The sequence below is a fragment of the Lactuca serriola genome, chromosome 1 (assembly GCF_051521515.1).
Source record: "Lactuca serriola cultivar US96UC23 chromosome 1, Lser_US96UC23_V15, whole genome shotgun sequence".
NCBI classification, from domain to species: Eukaryota; Viridiplantae; Streptophyta; class Magnoliopsida; order Asterales; family Asteraceae; genus Lactuca; species Lactuca serriola.
In genome coordinates, this window is record NC_136408.1 from 65918715 (window position 1) to 65936057 (window position 17343).

Genomic DNA, 17343 nt, shown 5'->3' on the forward strand with positions numbered 1-17343 from the left:
ACAAATAGCGATCTACCAATTGTTTAATAATGTACTACCTATAACAAAATAAAAAAAAAAGACAGAAATCTAAGAACTATAAAAAAGGAAACTAAAAACCGAAGTTCACCTCCTTAATTTCCCTCCCTTATTTGTAACAATAATCCCAAAACAACGATTGGGACGCTATGCCATAAAAAATAATATTTTTTTTAACCAAAAATAGACATATTTCTAAACTTCCAAAGATTCCAAAGATACCACCAAGCAACAAGAAACACCCTTCAAGAATTTCCATGACCTACTTCTTTAGTCTAAGATTTCCAATCAAATACACCCAATCAACATAAGACTCAAAATAATACGGTTGTAAACCCACCAGACCAAAATTTTAGCAAGCACCATCTTTACAACCAAACACTTGAAAAAAAATGATTGGTGGATTTCATACAACATCACAAATAGGCATAAAATAGAATGAATGTCCAAACCTTAGGGACAAATTCTCTCTTGTAGTTAAACAATCCCTAAATATTTTCTAACAAAAAACATTCACTTTTTTTAGCACCAATTTGACCTATCTAGTAGCATTAGAAACCGTATCCATAAATCAAATCCACCAGATTTCAAGCAAAAGAAACAAAAAAAACTCCAAAATTCTCTAGATCCTAAACCCATTGATCTGACACAACTCCCCAAAACGTCTTATTGCCAAAAGGTTTTCCAAATTTTCCTTACAAATCTTATGAACTTTCGATAGGATATTCACATCATTTGCACCGCTTTGGGGATTGTGGGACGCGTTCGTTCATGTAGATGTCACTGAGCTCCATTGAGGCTTTGTTAGCGGTCCTCCATTTAGCATTGCGATACTTCTTTTTTCATTCGAACACAAAAACTAATCCAAACTCTATTTTTAAAGGTTGTCGAATCTTGGTTGTCGCCCGTCGTCGGATCCTCCGACACATCAAGCCCTGCTTGTGCTAATGCCATCTTTTCATCATCTGTCTATCCTTTGCTGCATAGAGCCTTCCATTTTCCTTTACTTTTTTCATTTGGTTTGATTTTGGGCTTTTGACTCATTGAGTAGGCGACGTAGTTGGGATTGCAAATTAGTTTGGGGTTGAGGTTATGAAAAAAATTAGGTTACTTAAACCGTCTACTATAGATCAAGATCAATATTTGGATGAAGTATTAGTTGTGATTGGAAATTAGTTTGGGGTTGACTTTGGTAAAAAGACATGGGTTGAGAAAAGTATGAATTGAATGTAAAAATTTGTGGAGTCATAGTAGGATAATAGAAACTAGGGGTGAATGAATTGGTTGATCAATTGATGGTCGATAACATGATGGTGATTGAAGGTTTAGTGATGTATTGTTCGGTGATTGAGGGTTTGGAGGTGGAAAGTTTAGTGACAGAAGGTTTGAAGTTTTTTTTTTTTGTGTGTGAATTGAGTGTATTTGTGAGAAAGGTAATGATATTTTGTGTGTGTGAAATGTTGAAAGTGTAGTTTAGTTCATAGTGGTTGAATTATAATTTGAAAATTTGAATTTTAGAGGTAAAAACGTTTTTTTAATTAAATGAAGTTAGGTTTGAAAATTAAATGAATTTAGGTTTGAATGGTCAAGATACTAACACATCTTCTCTAATCACAACCAATTATTTCCTTCTCTCTCCTCTTGCTACGTCCGAAGCGATCTTCCGTTGGCGAGTCCCTAATGAGTGTTAGGGGGTGGTGCTCCTTGTCCTAACGAGCAACTTGGCGAGTCCACTCCTCGTAGCCTTACCTTACTGATCTTCTTAACCTTTCTTTGGCGAATCATATTGCTACTGGGCTAATCCTGATAGATTCAGTCCAAAGTAGCACTACAACCGATACAAACACGGTTTGGTATTCGATCATAGATTCGGTCTAAAAATATCTGACACATCTCGGTTCGGAACCAGTCAAGCACATTCTTGTTGTTTGGTTTATTAATCACTACAACATAAAAAAGTAAAAAAATAAGTTAGTTTATGTAACATCCCAAAAATACAGTCTGAAAATTTCTTTTAAAATTAGTAATAAAACCATATTCATCAAACGTCATATAAGAGTCATAAAGAATTTATCTCAAAATATCTTAACAACTGTCAAATATATCTGAGTATAAACATCCCAGGCTGAACAAACGGTGTGTGCACTGCAATCTTTCCGAGCTCCTCTTTTGAAAACTTTATACCTGAAACAAAAACTGAAAACCGTAAGCACGAAGCTTAGTGAGTTCCCCTAATCTACCACAAACCATGCAATAACATATAAAGCACATACTGGGCCCTGCCCACTGCATCGGACCGAAGTCCGGGCTAACTGGGGCCTTGCCCCCTCCATCGAACCGAAGTCCGAAGCTGACTGACTGGGACCTTGTCCCCTACATCAGACCGAAGTCTGAAGCTGACTGACTGGGACCTTGTCCCCTACATCGGACCGAAGTCCGAAGCTGACTGACTGGGACCTCGTCCCCTACATCGGACCGAAGTCCGAAGCTGACTGACTGGGACCTTGTCCCTACATCGGACCGAAGTCCGCAGCTGACTGACTGAACACAACATAGCATAACATATCAATTAGCATAAACACATAAATCCTGCCTGAGCCACGGAGGCGTCAAACATACTAACTACTGCATTGGACCGAAGTCCAGAAACTACGGCTAACTGAACGGGCCGGCATTGGGGCCTTAGACCCGTTCCTACTGGAAGGAAACTCACCTCACACTGCTGAAGTCCCGTAGACACAACCCCACACTACTGAAGTCCCGCAGACTCGACCCCAGCTGCTAGATGACAGATTCCCGAACTGTCCACACCAAAATAACACCCAATTAATAATTGGGTACTAACACATAACTAAAAATACATGCTTTGGATAATTACTACATTACCCCTAGCTTGGCTTACCCAAGCCCAAGGCCCAATCCATAGGCCCAAAGTCAACTAGGGATCAAAGCCCAACGTATGGCCCAATTTTCCAAATTGGGCCCAAACCTCTACATGGACTTCCCTTAAGGCCCAATTGATCAGTCCAGTCCAACATGTATCACTCTAGGGCCCAATATCATACAACTATATAGGCCCCCAACTATGGCTCATCTATGGCCCAATTTTCCAAATTGGGCCCAATCCTTCATATGGGCCTCACCCTAAAGCCCAACTAATTACTCTAGTCCATTTGATTATTCTCGGATGGCCCAACACAAAGCCCAAGTGAAATTAGGGTTTCACATCAAATGATACACTTAACCCATTAAGGGCTTAATCCACTAAGGACTTAATCCATTAAGTCCATTATTGCTTAGGTTAATTTCTGCCAATGATTATTATTTAATATTTCACTTATTAAATAATTCTCGTGTGTCCTGATAAATTCCCAATTATTAATATTTTCTCAATAAGCTCATTAAGGACTTAGTCCATTAAGTTCTTTACTCTACTAGATAAATGGCATGGAATAATTTGGGCTTAATTCACAATTCAATCCCAATGGCCCACAAGTGGCCCAATTAGTCTAAGGCCCAATACTCATAATTAGGGTTTTCCACCCAAACATGGACCAATAGGCCCAAAACCAATCTCTAAGCCCATTAGGGTTTGCTAGCGGGGCACCACCCACTACCACCTCGGGTAGTGGTGGTTGATGGCGGCACACGGCGGCGGCCACCACCTTAGGGTGGTGGTTTTGATTCATTTCATTAATCTTTCACTAATTACAATTACAATGCTTTTAATCCAGAAATAAACACACACACTAACTAACTAACACACACACAACTACCCTAGTGGAGGACGGCGGTGGTAGAGGGTGGCAGCCACCACCTTACGGTGGTGGTGATGGCTTTTCCGGCCAAATAAACCCCCACACACCTCTCCATTGAAATAAACCCATACATACAAGCTTTTAATTTGCAAGGTTCACCCCAGCCACCAGCTTGGTGGCTCACGGCGGCAACGACATCACCGGAAGGCGGCAGTAGCAGCGGCCACCATGTCAGGAGGCCATGGTGGTTCTTTTCTTCGAATCCCGGCCAGCAACAACCTCACAGCACCTCTCGGTTCAACACGACAGGTGATAATCCACGTAGGCCCGACTGTCCTTTCGGGGTGGCGATCATTACCGGAGCAAAAACAACCCCATGGCAGTGAAAGGAACGAAAAGAGAAGAGAAGAACGGCGGCAATGGTGCTGGAACAAGAAAACGACACCCGAGGGTCACCCGATAGCAACAACAATTCTAGCTTCGTGTTCACAGTAAGAACGAAAGGGAAAGGAGGTGAGTGACGGTTGGGTCTTACCGGCCGTTCTCGTTCATTCACGCCCAACAGATGACAAACGCTGCTCCAAAGACCGATCCTCAGCGATTATGCGTGATGCTCATGACGTCTCCGACAGTGCTGTTATGGCGCTCATCGGTGGTGTAGCAGCGGCGGACGATGGCTACTCAACTGATCGGAACATTGGACTAGGGGGCGACTTCATACATGGCGGCTGAAACCCTTTTCTAGGGTTAGGGTTCACATATCCCTTATATACCCGATGCCTTAAAACACATTCCCATATTAACATAATTGATCCCTCCTTCCTTCTTTTCTTTCATAATAAGTTCATAATTTACACTTTTAACCCTGCCTTCAGAAATCTTTACAAACTAACTCCAAAACTTACATTTTAAGCCTTGATCCCATAAATTTCTTTCATAATAACTCCCTAAATTACCAATAAACCCTTCAGCCCTCAAATCTTTTCAATTTAATTCCGAACTCACTCTTTTAACCCCCGAATTCTAAAATTCTTCACAAATTAGTCCGAGACTCACATTTACTAATTAATTAATTTTTTTTAAGTAAACGGGGCGTTACAGTTTACAAGTTAGCTATAATGCAAAAACATGTTTGTTTGAAATAAATCTATGTATTTAACAAATAATCAACACGGACGTCGCGTTGATTTTGAGGGACCATTGCGAAAAATAAAAATAAAGCCCTATATATATATATATATATATATATATATATATATATATATATATATATATATATATATATATAAGCAAAATTTGTTCATAAGATGATAACTTGACAAATGTTATAAAGACAATAGAAAAAACGAAAATACAATAGTGAAATGAATCGCGAGACTCTCATAGCATTATTTAGTTATTTAGAATATGTTTTTTAATGTGTTACATTGGTTAATCGATGATAACAATCAGAATATAAAATGAGATGTTATCAGATTTATATATTAGGAATAGTAAATTACTTCGTTGTTTAATTTCAGATAACAATAAAAAAGTAGAGCGAGAGTGCAATATAAACGAAATGTGGAGTCTAGTGGAATCAGAAAACAACCAAGAAACAAAAAAAAAATGTCATTTGAGCTTTGTAGTTGATACAAATTTGAAAGTTTGAAATTGGAACAAAACGTACGCTCTTGTTTACTTTAAATTCACATTAGCCTAAACGCAATTTTTAACTTTAAGCCCAAATTTTTCAAAATGTGAGTGTTGTAATTTTTAATTGTAGCGTTAGCTATTGGAATTGGAAAATACGTGGACTTTTATCTTTTTGATTACTGAATTGTCGATTGCTAGACTGTGAACATAATCATATGTAAAATTGGGTCTCCTCCACGACATGCGCCCCGAGCTCTCAACCACCTCACGCACCCTCAAAGATGCCCATAATAATCAACCAAACCTTACCAAAAACGCTCATATATATATATATATATATATATATATATATATATATATATATATATATATATATATATATATATATATATATAGTTTATTTACTAAAATAAAAAGAAAATTAAACGAAATAACTTATCATAAAATTTGTGAATACAGTTATATATAACAAAAAAAATTGCTATATACTTTAGAATAGGGATGAGATATAAATCGGAAAACTGGACCGGAACCAATATAGGTGGAATATGTTAAACCAGTATGGATTTTGGATCTAAATATTTGTCTTATACGGGTTCCGGGTATGAGTCCAATGGTTCTGGGTATCTTGGGTTTTAGAACTGGATTTGAAAGAGGGAACCAAAACCGGGTATTTCGGGTTTTAGAACTAAATGTGAAATAGAGAACCGAACCGAGTTAATGTCTTTGAACTTTAATCATGTTTTTTAGTAATTTTTTTTTGGATATATTCATTTATTTTAGAGATAAAACTTTTCACATATTGTCTTCAAGTCATAACATATATTAAGTTCAAAACGGTTCCATATCCACTAATTCTTTCAAAACATGCAAAAACTGAATACATAAGTTATATTAGGTACTACAATTAATTAGATTATGAATCCAAAATGTTGCATTTTCTTTTTTGCTCCATAAGTTCAAGCAAATCAAACGTTGTGGATTAAATTTAGGCTATGTTTGGCGGACTAGCTGAAAAGTTAGCTGTTAGCTGAAAAGCTAGCTGATGGTTGAAAAGCTAGCTGTTAAATAAAAAGCTAGCTGATAGCTGAAAAGCTAGCTGATAAAAAATAACGTTTGGTAAAACTAGCTGAAAAGCTAACAGAAATATATAAAATTACATAAAAGGACATGTAAGAATATGTGTTTCTATAATTAATTAAGGGGTGTATTTGAAAAATTTTAAAAAAGCTCTTAAAAAGCTAGTCTAAGTAGCTTTTCAAAAAGCTAGCTTGTAAGCTAGCTGTGGCGCGCCAAACACAGCCTTAGTGGATAAAACATGCTACATTGCTTTCTTACTAAATACAATATTATATATATATATGGAAAAGTTCAATAGAGAACCATAATTATGGGTTCTTCAAGGAACCAAATCTTTTTTTTTTCAATTTCTAGAGCTTATTCTTTATCGAAAAAAAAAAATCTAAAAATATCTAAATTCATATATTAACATTGTGAATGTGAAAAATATTTTTCGGATTCAACGTGTGAATCCGGATTCACGTTGTGAATTTTCGAAGATTCACATTGTGAATTTGACGTAAAAAAAACAAAAAAATTCGAATTTTATATCATTGGAAAAAGGATAAAAAGTTATGAATTTCAGTATTTTTAGTTTTTTTTTTTGATAAAAAATAAGTTCTAAAAGTTGAAAAAAAGATTAGTTCCTTGGTTCATTGGTTAATTATGGTTTTATATATATATATATATATATATATATATATATATATATATATATATATATATATATATATATAATGAAAACCATTACTGAATGAACACTTTGAAATTTCTTAGCCAATTGCATAGAATTTCGAGAGAGAAGTATGGAATGGAGTGGAGAAGAGAAGAGAATGGACAACAAACGACGTTATAGGCTGAAAATTATGGAGGCATGTCATGACCTGACTTTGTCGACCTTCCTAGTGTGTGACATGTGTTGGGTTTTCATTGGAGCATCATGGCCCTTCTAGAAGCTTGCATGTCGTGCCTTTTTGCACGTGGCGCACTCGGGAAAACTTCAAACATTTGTAACTTCTTCATACAAAGTCTGCTTTTTGATGTTCTTTATATCCACGCGTAGCTATTGACGAGATCTAAAACTTTTAGTTAGACGCAGTCTGCTAACTCTTACTTTATTTGTTATTTATTATTTTAGAAGGCTTAGGTTGCTAAACTTCGTTTAAAATTCATATATTTTTCATGCGATGTTCACTCTTGGTTGTCTTTAAATTGACGAAATCCTATTTACGAGATCTTCAACTCTCATTTATATTGTGTTTGCTAACAATTAACCGATCTAAAATTCGATTTATGTGTCTGCACTGTTGCGCTGAAACTTCAAACAATCATAACCTCCTCATATGATGTCAGATTTGAACATTCTCTATATGCACGCTCATGGTTTTACGATTACTACGACTTTCATTTTGATCACTTAGGCTAATAAGCGATCTATCTCTGATTCACCATTGAACATGAAAGTTCAAACGATCATAACTTCTTCATACGAAGTCAGATTTTTGCCTTCCTTATATCCCTGGAATCCTCATTACGACTAATTCAACTTTCACCAAGGCTATTTATCTTAGTTAATATTTTATTTTAATATTTCTTGTAGCCATTTTTATTAAGTTTTCTCCTAATATTATATACACATAATATAAGCACAAAAATCACATAGATTTAATCAATTTCCTTTTATTTATTCGTCAAATGATTACAATTGTTGACCAAAGTCAATTACACATCTTATTAATGCCTAGCGAGAAACGCAAGCATTACATAATAGATCTAGTATGAGCATCATGCTTGATTTGTGACAATGGTTTTTTGACATCTGTAGGATTATCTTTTGATGAAACATCACTCACAATAAGGTCTCCATATTCAACTAGCTTCCTTATATAGTGGAACTTTTTGAGTATATGTCTTGTGCGCTTGAGATCTCGAGGTTCTTTAGCTAAAGCGACCACACTCTCGTTATCATAGAAGATCCCAAACGATTCAGCTATGCTTGGAACAATTCCCAAATCGTTGATAAAATTCTTTAGCCACATTGCCTCCTTGGCCTCTTGATTGGCCGTAATATACTCTGACTCTGTTTTTGAGTTCGTTATAGTCACTTGCTTATAACTCCATCAAGTTACCCCTCCTCCATTTAACATGAATACAAAACCCGACTGAGATTGAAAATTATCTCTGTTAGTTTGGAAACTTGTATCCACATATCCTTTAACACTTAGCTCTTCTTTACCACCATAGACTGAGAGCATATATTTAGTCTTCCTAAGGTACTTCTGAATGTTTTTTATTGTGATCTAATGACTTTCAGTAGGATTGACTTGATAACGACTTGTTATACTAATAGAGTATAAGACATTTGGCCTTGTACATATCATGAAGTACATGATCGATCCTATATCCGAAACATATGAGACTCGACTAATTATGTCCAGTTATTCACTGGTACTGGGACATTGAGTTTTACTCAATACCACGTCACGTTGTATAGGTACAAATCCTTTCTTAGAGTCTTCCATCTTGAATTTCTTCAGGATTTTATCTAAGTATGTATTTTGGAAAAGTCATACCAGTTGCCTAGATCCATCCCTATAGATCTTGATACCAAGTATGTAAGTAGCTTCTCCTAAGTCCTTCGTAGCGAAATTATTCCCAAGCCAAGCTTTTACACTATTCGGTGTTGGGATATTGTTTCCTATAACAAGAACGACATCGAAACATGAGACAAGAAAGAAAAATACTCGTCTACCATATCTAACATATTCATCTTCATTCCTTAAGAAACCAAACTCCTTGATTTTCTCATTGAAACATATGTTCCACCTACGAGGTGTTTGTTTATGGAAAGTGAAAAGAATCAAATATGACATCATCTTTAACACCATTGAAGATGTTAATCCCTCTAATTAAGTATTCTCCTCTTTTGATTTAGTATTTACCAAGTAATTAATAAACTGATCTTGGATTATACCTTCATCTCAACATAGTTCATACTTAGGTGGTCGTTATTTAATTTCTTCCTACCGGCATAGATGTTCTTCAACTCTTCTTACATATCTTGTTCAATTTTGTTTTGATAATGATTAAAAACGATTTTGGGCAAATATGATATTTTGGTTGTTTATTTATGGTATATATATGGTATTTTGAGATTAGACAGGGTAAATATGATATCTTGCTCTTTATTTAGGGCATATATGAAATTCTCCCTATAAAAAAGAAGAGATATATAATAATGAAAGTCTCAAAGTGGACTATGTATAGTTTATACAAGACAACCACAAGTTTCTTCTCATAATTAAAACAATAATGATATTAATGTCGATAATGTGGGTGTTGATGGAGATCAAATTGATGATGTTAATGTCAATATTAATCATGTTGATATATTTGATCCAAGAACATGGGAGGGACTTATGGGTTGTTTGTTTTGTCTCCGAATGATTACATTATGAGGTTGGCTCTAAATCATTTAGCTTCGGAATGTTTGGTTGAAACTTATTTTGGCAAAAAATAATATGAATCATTAAGAGATGAAGAGGAGTCTGAATAAAAACAATTGTAATCGATACCCTTCCCTAACAACAAAGCATGTCCGCCTCTTTTTTTTTTTTTTTTTTTTTTTTTTTTTTTTTTCTCTCCCTCTTCTCAGGCACCGGCACCATCCCCCTGCTGGCCTCCAATATCGTTTGGGTTTAAGCTTGTGGCCCTTATGGTTTCAATATCGTTTTTATACATTCCTTATTGTAATTCTTAGTTGAAAGATGAGTAAGTTAATGCATGCATCTACTGTAAAAGAAATCTAGTCAAAAAATGAGAAAAAACATAAACCTGTTTGAAGGATTCCTTCAGATCAAAACTAAAACTAAAACTAAAACTAAAATTGAAGTTGAGTCAAAGAGACTAAAACTAAAATCAAAGCATGGAGCTATACCTTTCTTGCATTTAGCCGATCTTAAAATAAAGTAGGTAAAAAAAGTAATTATATATATATATATATATATATATATATATATATATATATATATATATATATATATATATATATATATATGAAAGTCTTTTGTCTATTCGTAATGACCCTTTTAAAGAGACAATCCTTGACTTTATATATATCTTTACAAGGCCCTTAAGGTTTAGGTATAAACTTTTTATATTTTTTGTAATTCACAAATTATAATAATAATAGTTAGAAGGGCAAAATGTTTTTATACATCAAGATTAACTTACCAAACAACAGTAAATCATTCGGATCTTTTAATGATTCATACCACTTAATTGTTCAATAATGCCAAACAATCCTAAAATATTTTTATATCTATATAACATTAAGGCTAGTGGGATTGATAACACTCGTATTTTGTCATATAAGATTTTTTCATTGTCACATAGGTTTTTATATTGCCATGTAAACTCAAGGTATTTAGGTTGAAAAATGTATGAAATGGTAGTGAGAAGAGTTTAATATGTTTTGTTTTGAAACAAAAAAATTAAAAAAAGAAAAACACCACAACCAATCATAGTCAATCTTTTACGTCTTTAGCAATCCATCACTAACGAGTCCCTTAAGAACTCTTAAGGGGTGGTGTAGAAATGGGTAAGAGTGTTTTGACGAGAGAGAGGTGACGATACCAATCCCTCAAATCTAACTATCCATTTAATCTGTATATTATTCTCATCCCTGCAACCAAACAAAACAAGGCTAGAGAGGCGGTGCAAATCGCACATTCTAGATATAACATTCTAGAGATTCTAATTTTTGGATTTTATATTTTGCTACCCAACATTCTTGATTTGCTAAATGTTATAATTCTATCGAAACATTTAAATTATCATAATATCATAACGTTGATAATGCAAGAAAAGTTTTAAATTTAAATGGTAAAAAGTATCATGACTCATAATCATCCTTTTATACGGTTAATAAAATTACAAATTATAAATTATAAATTAATAAAAATAAAATAAAATTATAAATTGTTATTAAATAAATAAAAATAAAAAACATTTCTTTCTTAACAAGAAAGGAGTCCTGCGCTTTCACAAATTCATCATATATGCACAAGTACCCCCTACCCAAACCCTCACACATCCCAAAAATTCACAATTCTGTCAATCGGAATTTACAATCAACCAATCTTCTTCAACAACATGAGTAATCAAGCAGAATCATCCGATGCGTAAGTCACAGTTTTCTATAAATCTCTAATTTAATGCTGGCAATAATGCTATATGAGTTCCAGAGTATGGCTGTTTCCCACTCTTGATGTCGATTTTGATATTGATCTCAAGTTCTGACTTAACATTCATTGTGATTGTGTGTAGTAAGGGGACAAAGCGGGACTTCAGTACGGCGATTCTGGAGCGGAAGAAGGCTGCTAACAGACTCGTTGTCGATGAAGCAATCAACGATGATAATTCTGTTGTTGCCTTACATCCCGAGACCATGGAAAAGCTTCAGTTATTCAGAGGCGACACCATCTTGATCAAGGTAGTTTATTTCGTACTTCTGGCTATCGTTGTTTTGCCTAATGTATCGTAATTGATCTAAGTTTTGTGCTAGGTTAGGGTTTTAGACTGTTATTTAACTCTGCATATAGTCTGTCAATGAAGGTTTTCCGTCTGCGAACTTATAATTAAATTTCAAGGAGATTTCACGATCTAATCATACGATCATAGTATTCTATGCCAAATTTACTTGATTCCGTTGTTTAAACATCCATTGTTACTTCAAACCTTGTAAAATCTCTCTGGATTCGTGAAACTAGATCGCTTTATTACTGTGAATATCGATTTGATTACTGCTAGTGCTTGATTAAGTTGCTTTTGCTTGTTGTTTTTTCCATGCTGACTGATGCTTCTATATGGTCAGTGGTCTATTTTGAATCATTGATACACATAAAGATGAGTATCTTGTGTATATGATTTTGAAACATGTTCTTGCTATTGTTTGCTTTATAATTCTAGTTTTGTACATAATTAAACTAGTATGCTAGATATATCAAGATTCTTAAGTTATCTCTTTCCATCTACAGGGAAAGAAAAGGAAAGACACAATCTGTATAGCTCTTGCTGATGACACTTGTGAAGAACCAAAGATCAGGATGAATAAGGTAGTCAGAGCAAATCTCAGAGTCAGACTTGGTGATGTAGTCTCAGTTCACCAATGTGCTGATGTCAAATACGGGAAACGTGTTCACATTCTTCCAATTGATGACACAATCGAAGGCGTAACAGGAAATCTCTTCGATGCTTATCTAAAACGTAAGTTTCTCCATACAAAATCATATTAACTTTTTTAGTCTTTACGACATAATCCATTCAATGTATTCAACTCACATCATATATTATAATATTCTACACTATTTGCAGCTTACTTCATGGAGGCATATAGACCTGTGAGAAAAGGTGACTTCTTTCTTGTAAGGGGAGGAATGAGAAGTGTAGAGTTCAAGGTCATAGAAACAGATCCACCAGAGTATTGTGTAGTAGCACCTGATACAGAAATCTTCTGTGAAGGCGAACCCATAAGAAGAGAAGATGAAGATCGGCTAGATGAAATCGGTTATGATGATGTCGGTGGGGTCCGCAAACAAATGGCACAAATCCGTGAGCTAGTTGAGCTTCCATTGAGACACCCACAGCTCTTTAAGTCAATCGGGGTCAAACCCCCAAAGGGTATTTTACTATACGGACCCCCTGGATCCGGGAAGACTTTAATAGCTCGGGCAGTTGCTAACGAAACCGGGGCTTTCTTTTTCTGCATCAATGGGCCCGAAATCATGTCGAAAATGGCGGGAGAAAGCGAGAGTAATTTAAGGAAAGCTTTTGAAGAAGCTGAAAAGAACGCTCCATCAATTATCTTCATCGATGAAATTGACTCAATTGCCCCTAAGCGTGAGAAGACACACGGTGAAGTTGAAAGAAGAATTGTGTCACAGTTGTTGACTTTAATGGACGGGTTGAAATCGCGTGCACATGTTATTGTCATGGGTGCTACCAATCGTCCTAATAGCATTGACCCTGCGTTGAGAAGATTCGGGAGGTTTGACCGGGAAATTGACATTGGTGTCCCTGATGAGATTGGGAGACTTGAAGTTCTTCGTATTCATACCAAGAACATGAAATTAGCTGAAGATGTTGACTTGGAGAAGATTTCGAAAGAGACACACGGGTATGTGGGTGCTGACCTGGCGGCTTTGTGTACTGAAGCTGCACTTCAGTGTATTAGAGAGAAGATGGATGTGATTGATTTGGAAGATGAGTCGATTGATGCGGAGATTTTGAACTCCATGGCTGTAACGAATGAGCACTTTGCAACTGCACTTGGGACTAGTAATCCTTCTGCTCTTCGTGAGACTGTTGTTGAAGTGCCTAATGTTAGTTGGGAAGATATCGGAGGCCTTGAGAATGTCAAACGTGAGCTCCAAGAGACTGTTCAATATCCGGTTGAACACCCGGAGAAATTTGAAAAATTTGGAATGTCACCATCAAAGGGAGTCCTCTTCTATGGCCCACCAGGGTGTGGGAAAACACTACTCGCGAAAGCTATCGCCAACGAATGCCAAGCAAACTTCATCAGCATCAAGGGACCAGAACTACTCACGATGTGGTTCGGTGAAAGTGAAGCGAATGTACGCGAGATCTTCGATAAAGCGCGTGGGTCCGCCCCTTGTGTTCTTTTCTTCGATGAACTCGACTCCATCGCCACCCAGGTATATAACAAGATACAGATTACTTACTATTTACGTTTCTGCCATTTTCGTATTTGACAAGTTTATTGTTTTTTCAGAGAGGAAGTAGTCAAGGAGACGCAGGAGGTGCAGCGGATCGGGTTTTGAACCAACTGTTGACTGAAATGGACGGGATGTCTGCGAAAAAGACGGTTTTCATAATCGGTGCGACGAACCGACCAGATATAATCGACCCGGCGCTTTTGAGACCCGGTCGACTCGATCAGTTAATTTACATTCCTCTCCCTGATGAAGAATCTCGCTATTCCATCTTCAAATCCGCTTTACGAAAGTCGCCCGTTGCAAAGGACGTTGACCTTCATGCTCTTGCTAAGTACACCCAAGGCTTCAGTGGCGCTGACATCACCGAAATCTGTCAACGCGCGTGCAAGTACGCCATCCGTGAAAACATTGAAAAAGTAAGTTGGATTGTTGTTTTTTGATATGATAAGAGGGGTAAAATGGTAATTAGGTAATTATCTAAGATTTTGATGTAATGTGTGGTTTTGTAGGATATTGAGAGGGAGAAGAAGAGGAGTGAGAATCCGGAGGCGATGGAGGAGGATGTGGAGGAGGATGAGGTGGCGGAGATAAAGGCGGCTCATTTTGAAGAGTCAATGAAGTTTGCACGAAGGAGTGTGAGTGATGGGGATATTAGGAAGTATCAGGCGTTTGCGCAGACGTTGCAGCAGTCGAGAGGGTTTGGGTCGGAGTTTAGGTTTGCGGAGGCCAGCGGTGGTGCTGCGGCGGCGGGTGGTGGAGCGGACCCGTTTGGTGCGGCGGCAGGTGGTGCTGATGATGATGATCTTTATAATTAGTTTAGTTTGGTTAATAATGTCATACACGGATGATGCTTTCTAATATCGTTGTCTATGGTGTGAAAATACTTGGTTTCTTGAATTTATTTATGTATTTATGTAACTTAAATCCTACCTTGTTTCTATGAGCATGGTTTTATTAGACGTTTTCTAAGGAAAGTTCACCAACATAACGTATTATATATATTACCAAAAGATGGAATGAATGAATATGCACAAACCATCATACATGAGACACCTCAAACCATGCCCCGATCATCATTTCAAGTTTGATAATAAATATCCTAATATTGTTAAACAACACCAACTATGATGTTTTAATGGCAATTTATTATAAAGCTAGCGGGGAAATTTTCACCCACAGATCAAATTCTAGGTCAAAACCATAGATTGAACTCACAAATAACGATCTACCAATTGTTTTATAATTTACTACCTATAACAAAAATAAATAAATAAACAAATAAATAATACAAAGAAATCTAAGAATCATAAAAAAGGAAACTAAAAACCTAAGTTCCCCTCATTAATTTTCCTCCGGTATTTGTAACAAATAATGCCAAAACAAAGATATAATAAAAAATACTTCATCCTTCCCTAAATTATTGTTCACAAATATAATAAAATGACAGTTTTGTTCTTATTTGGAATTTAATGTTTCATTAAATGTTTAGTTTGTTAAGTAATAAATAGTGAATATTTTGGTAAAAATGTTATTCATTTTTAGAAGTGGACTATTATTTTAGGACAAAATCAAAAGAAAAGATGAACTATAATTTTGAGACGGAGAGAGTAATATTTTTTTTAACCAAATATATATATATATATATATATATATATATATATATATATATATATATATATATATATATATATATATATATATATATATATATAAACTTCCAAAGATTCCAAAGATACCACCAAGTAACAAAAAACACCCTTCAAGAATTTCAATGACCTACTTCTTTAGTCTTAAGATTTTCAATCAAATACACCCAATCAACATAAGATTCAAAATAATACGGTAGTAAACCTGCCAAACCAAAACTTTAGCAAGCACCATCTTCACATCCAAACACTTGAAAAAAAGATGATCGGTGGATTTCATACCAACATCACAATTAGGGTATAAAATAGAATGAATGCCCAAACCTTTTAGAGACAAATTCTCTTTCATAGTTAAACAATCCATGAACATTTTCTAACAAAAAACATTCACTTTAGTTAGCATCAATTTGACATATCTAGTAGCATTAAAAACCGTATCCAGAGTAATCAAATCCTCCAGAGATTTCAGAAGAAACAAAATGTCTCATTTCCAAAAGTTTTTCCAAATTTCGCATTACAAATCTTATGAACTTTTGATAGGATATTCAAATGACGGTTGAGAAGAGTATGAATTGAATGAAAATATTTGTGGAGCCATAGTAGGATAATAGAAACTAGTGGGTGAATGAATTGGTTGATCAGATGACGGTCGATAACATGGTGGTGATGGAAGGTTTAGTGATGGAGTGTTTGGTGATTAAGTGTTTGGAGGTGGAAGGTTTAGTGATGGAAGGATTGCAAATTTTTTTTTGTTTTTTCTTAGGGCTTTGTTTTAGGTAGATGAAGACATTTTTTTTTTTGTAAATTGAGAGTATTTGTAAGACAGGTAATGATATTTTGTGTGTGTGAAATGTTGAAAGTGTAGTTTAGTTTATAATGGTTGAATTATAGTTTAAATTTTTGAATTTTAGAGGTAAAAAAGTTTTTTTTTTAATTAAATGAAGTTAGGTATGAAAATTAAATGAATTTAAGTTTGAATGGTCAAGACACAAACACATCTTCTCTAATCACAACCAAGTTTTTCTTTCTCTCTCCTCTTGCTACGTCTGCAACGATCTTTCGTTGATAGGTCCCCTAACGAGTGTTACGGGGTGGTGTTCCTTGTCCTAACGAGCAGCTCGGCGAGTCCACTCCTCGTAGCCTTACTGATCTTCTTAACATTTCTTTAGCGAATCGTATTGCTACTGGGCTGATCCTACTAGATTCAGTCCAAAGTGGTCCTACAACCGATACACACAAGGTTTGGTATTCAATCATAGATTTGGTCTAAAAATACCCGACACATCTCGGTTCGGAACCAATCAAGCACATTCTTGTTGTTTGGTTTATTAATCATCACAACATAAAAATGAGTAAAAAATAAGTTAGTTTATTAGTTACCTATAATGCAAAAACATGTTTGTTGGAAATAAATCTATGTATTTAACAAATAATCAACATGGGCGTCACGTTGATTTTGAGGGTCAGTGCAAAAAATAAAAGTGGGCC

At 35.5% G+C, this 17343-nt stretch overlaps 1 protein-coding gene across 1 annotated transcript; it reads left to right on the forward strand.

The window, feature by feature from the left end:
* The first annotated feature begins 11501 nt into the window (after window positions 1-11501).
* On the forward strand, window positions 11502-15152 carry LOC145090135 (cell division control protein 48 homolog D-like). The gene is made up of 6 exons (XM_079028472.1): window positions 11502-11653; window positions 11799-11964; window positions 12509-12737; window positions 12846-14188; window positions 14266-14625; window positions 14719-15152. The coding sequence occupies exons 1-6, from the start codon at window positions 11625-11627 to the stop codon at window positions 15022-15024; spliced, it is 2433 nt and encodes an 810-aa protein (XP_078884598.1). The 5' UTR covers window positions 11502-11624; the 3' UTR covers window positions 15025-15152.
* The last annotated feature ends 2191 nt before the right edge of the window (window positions 15153-17343 follow it).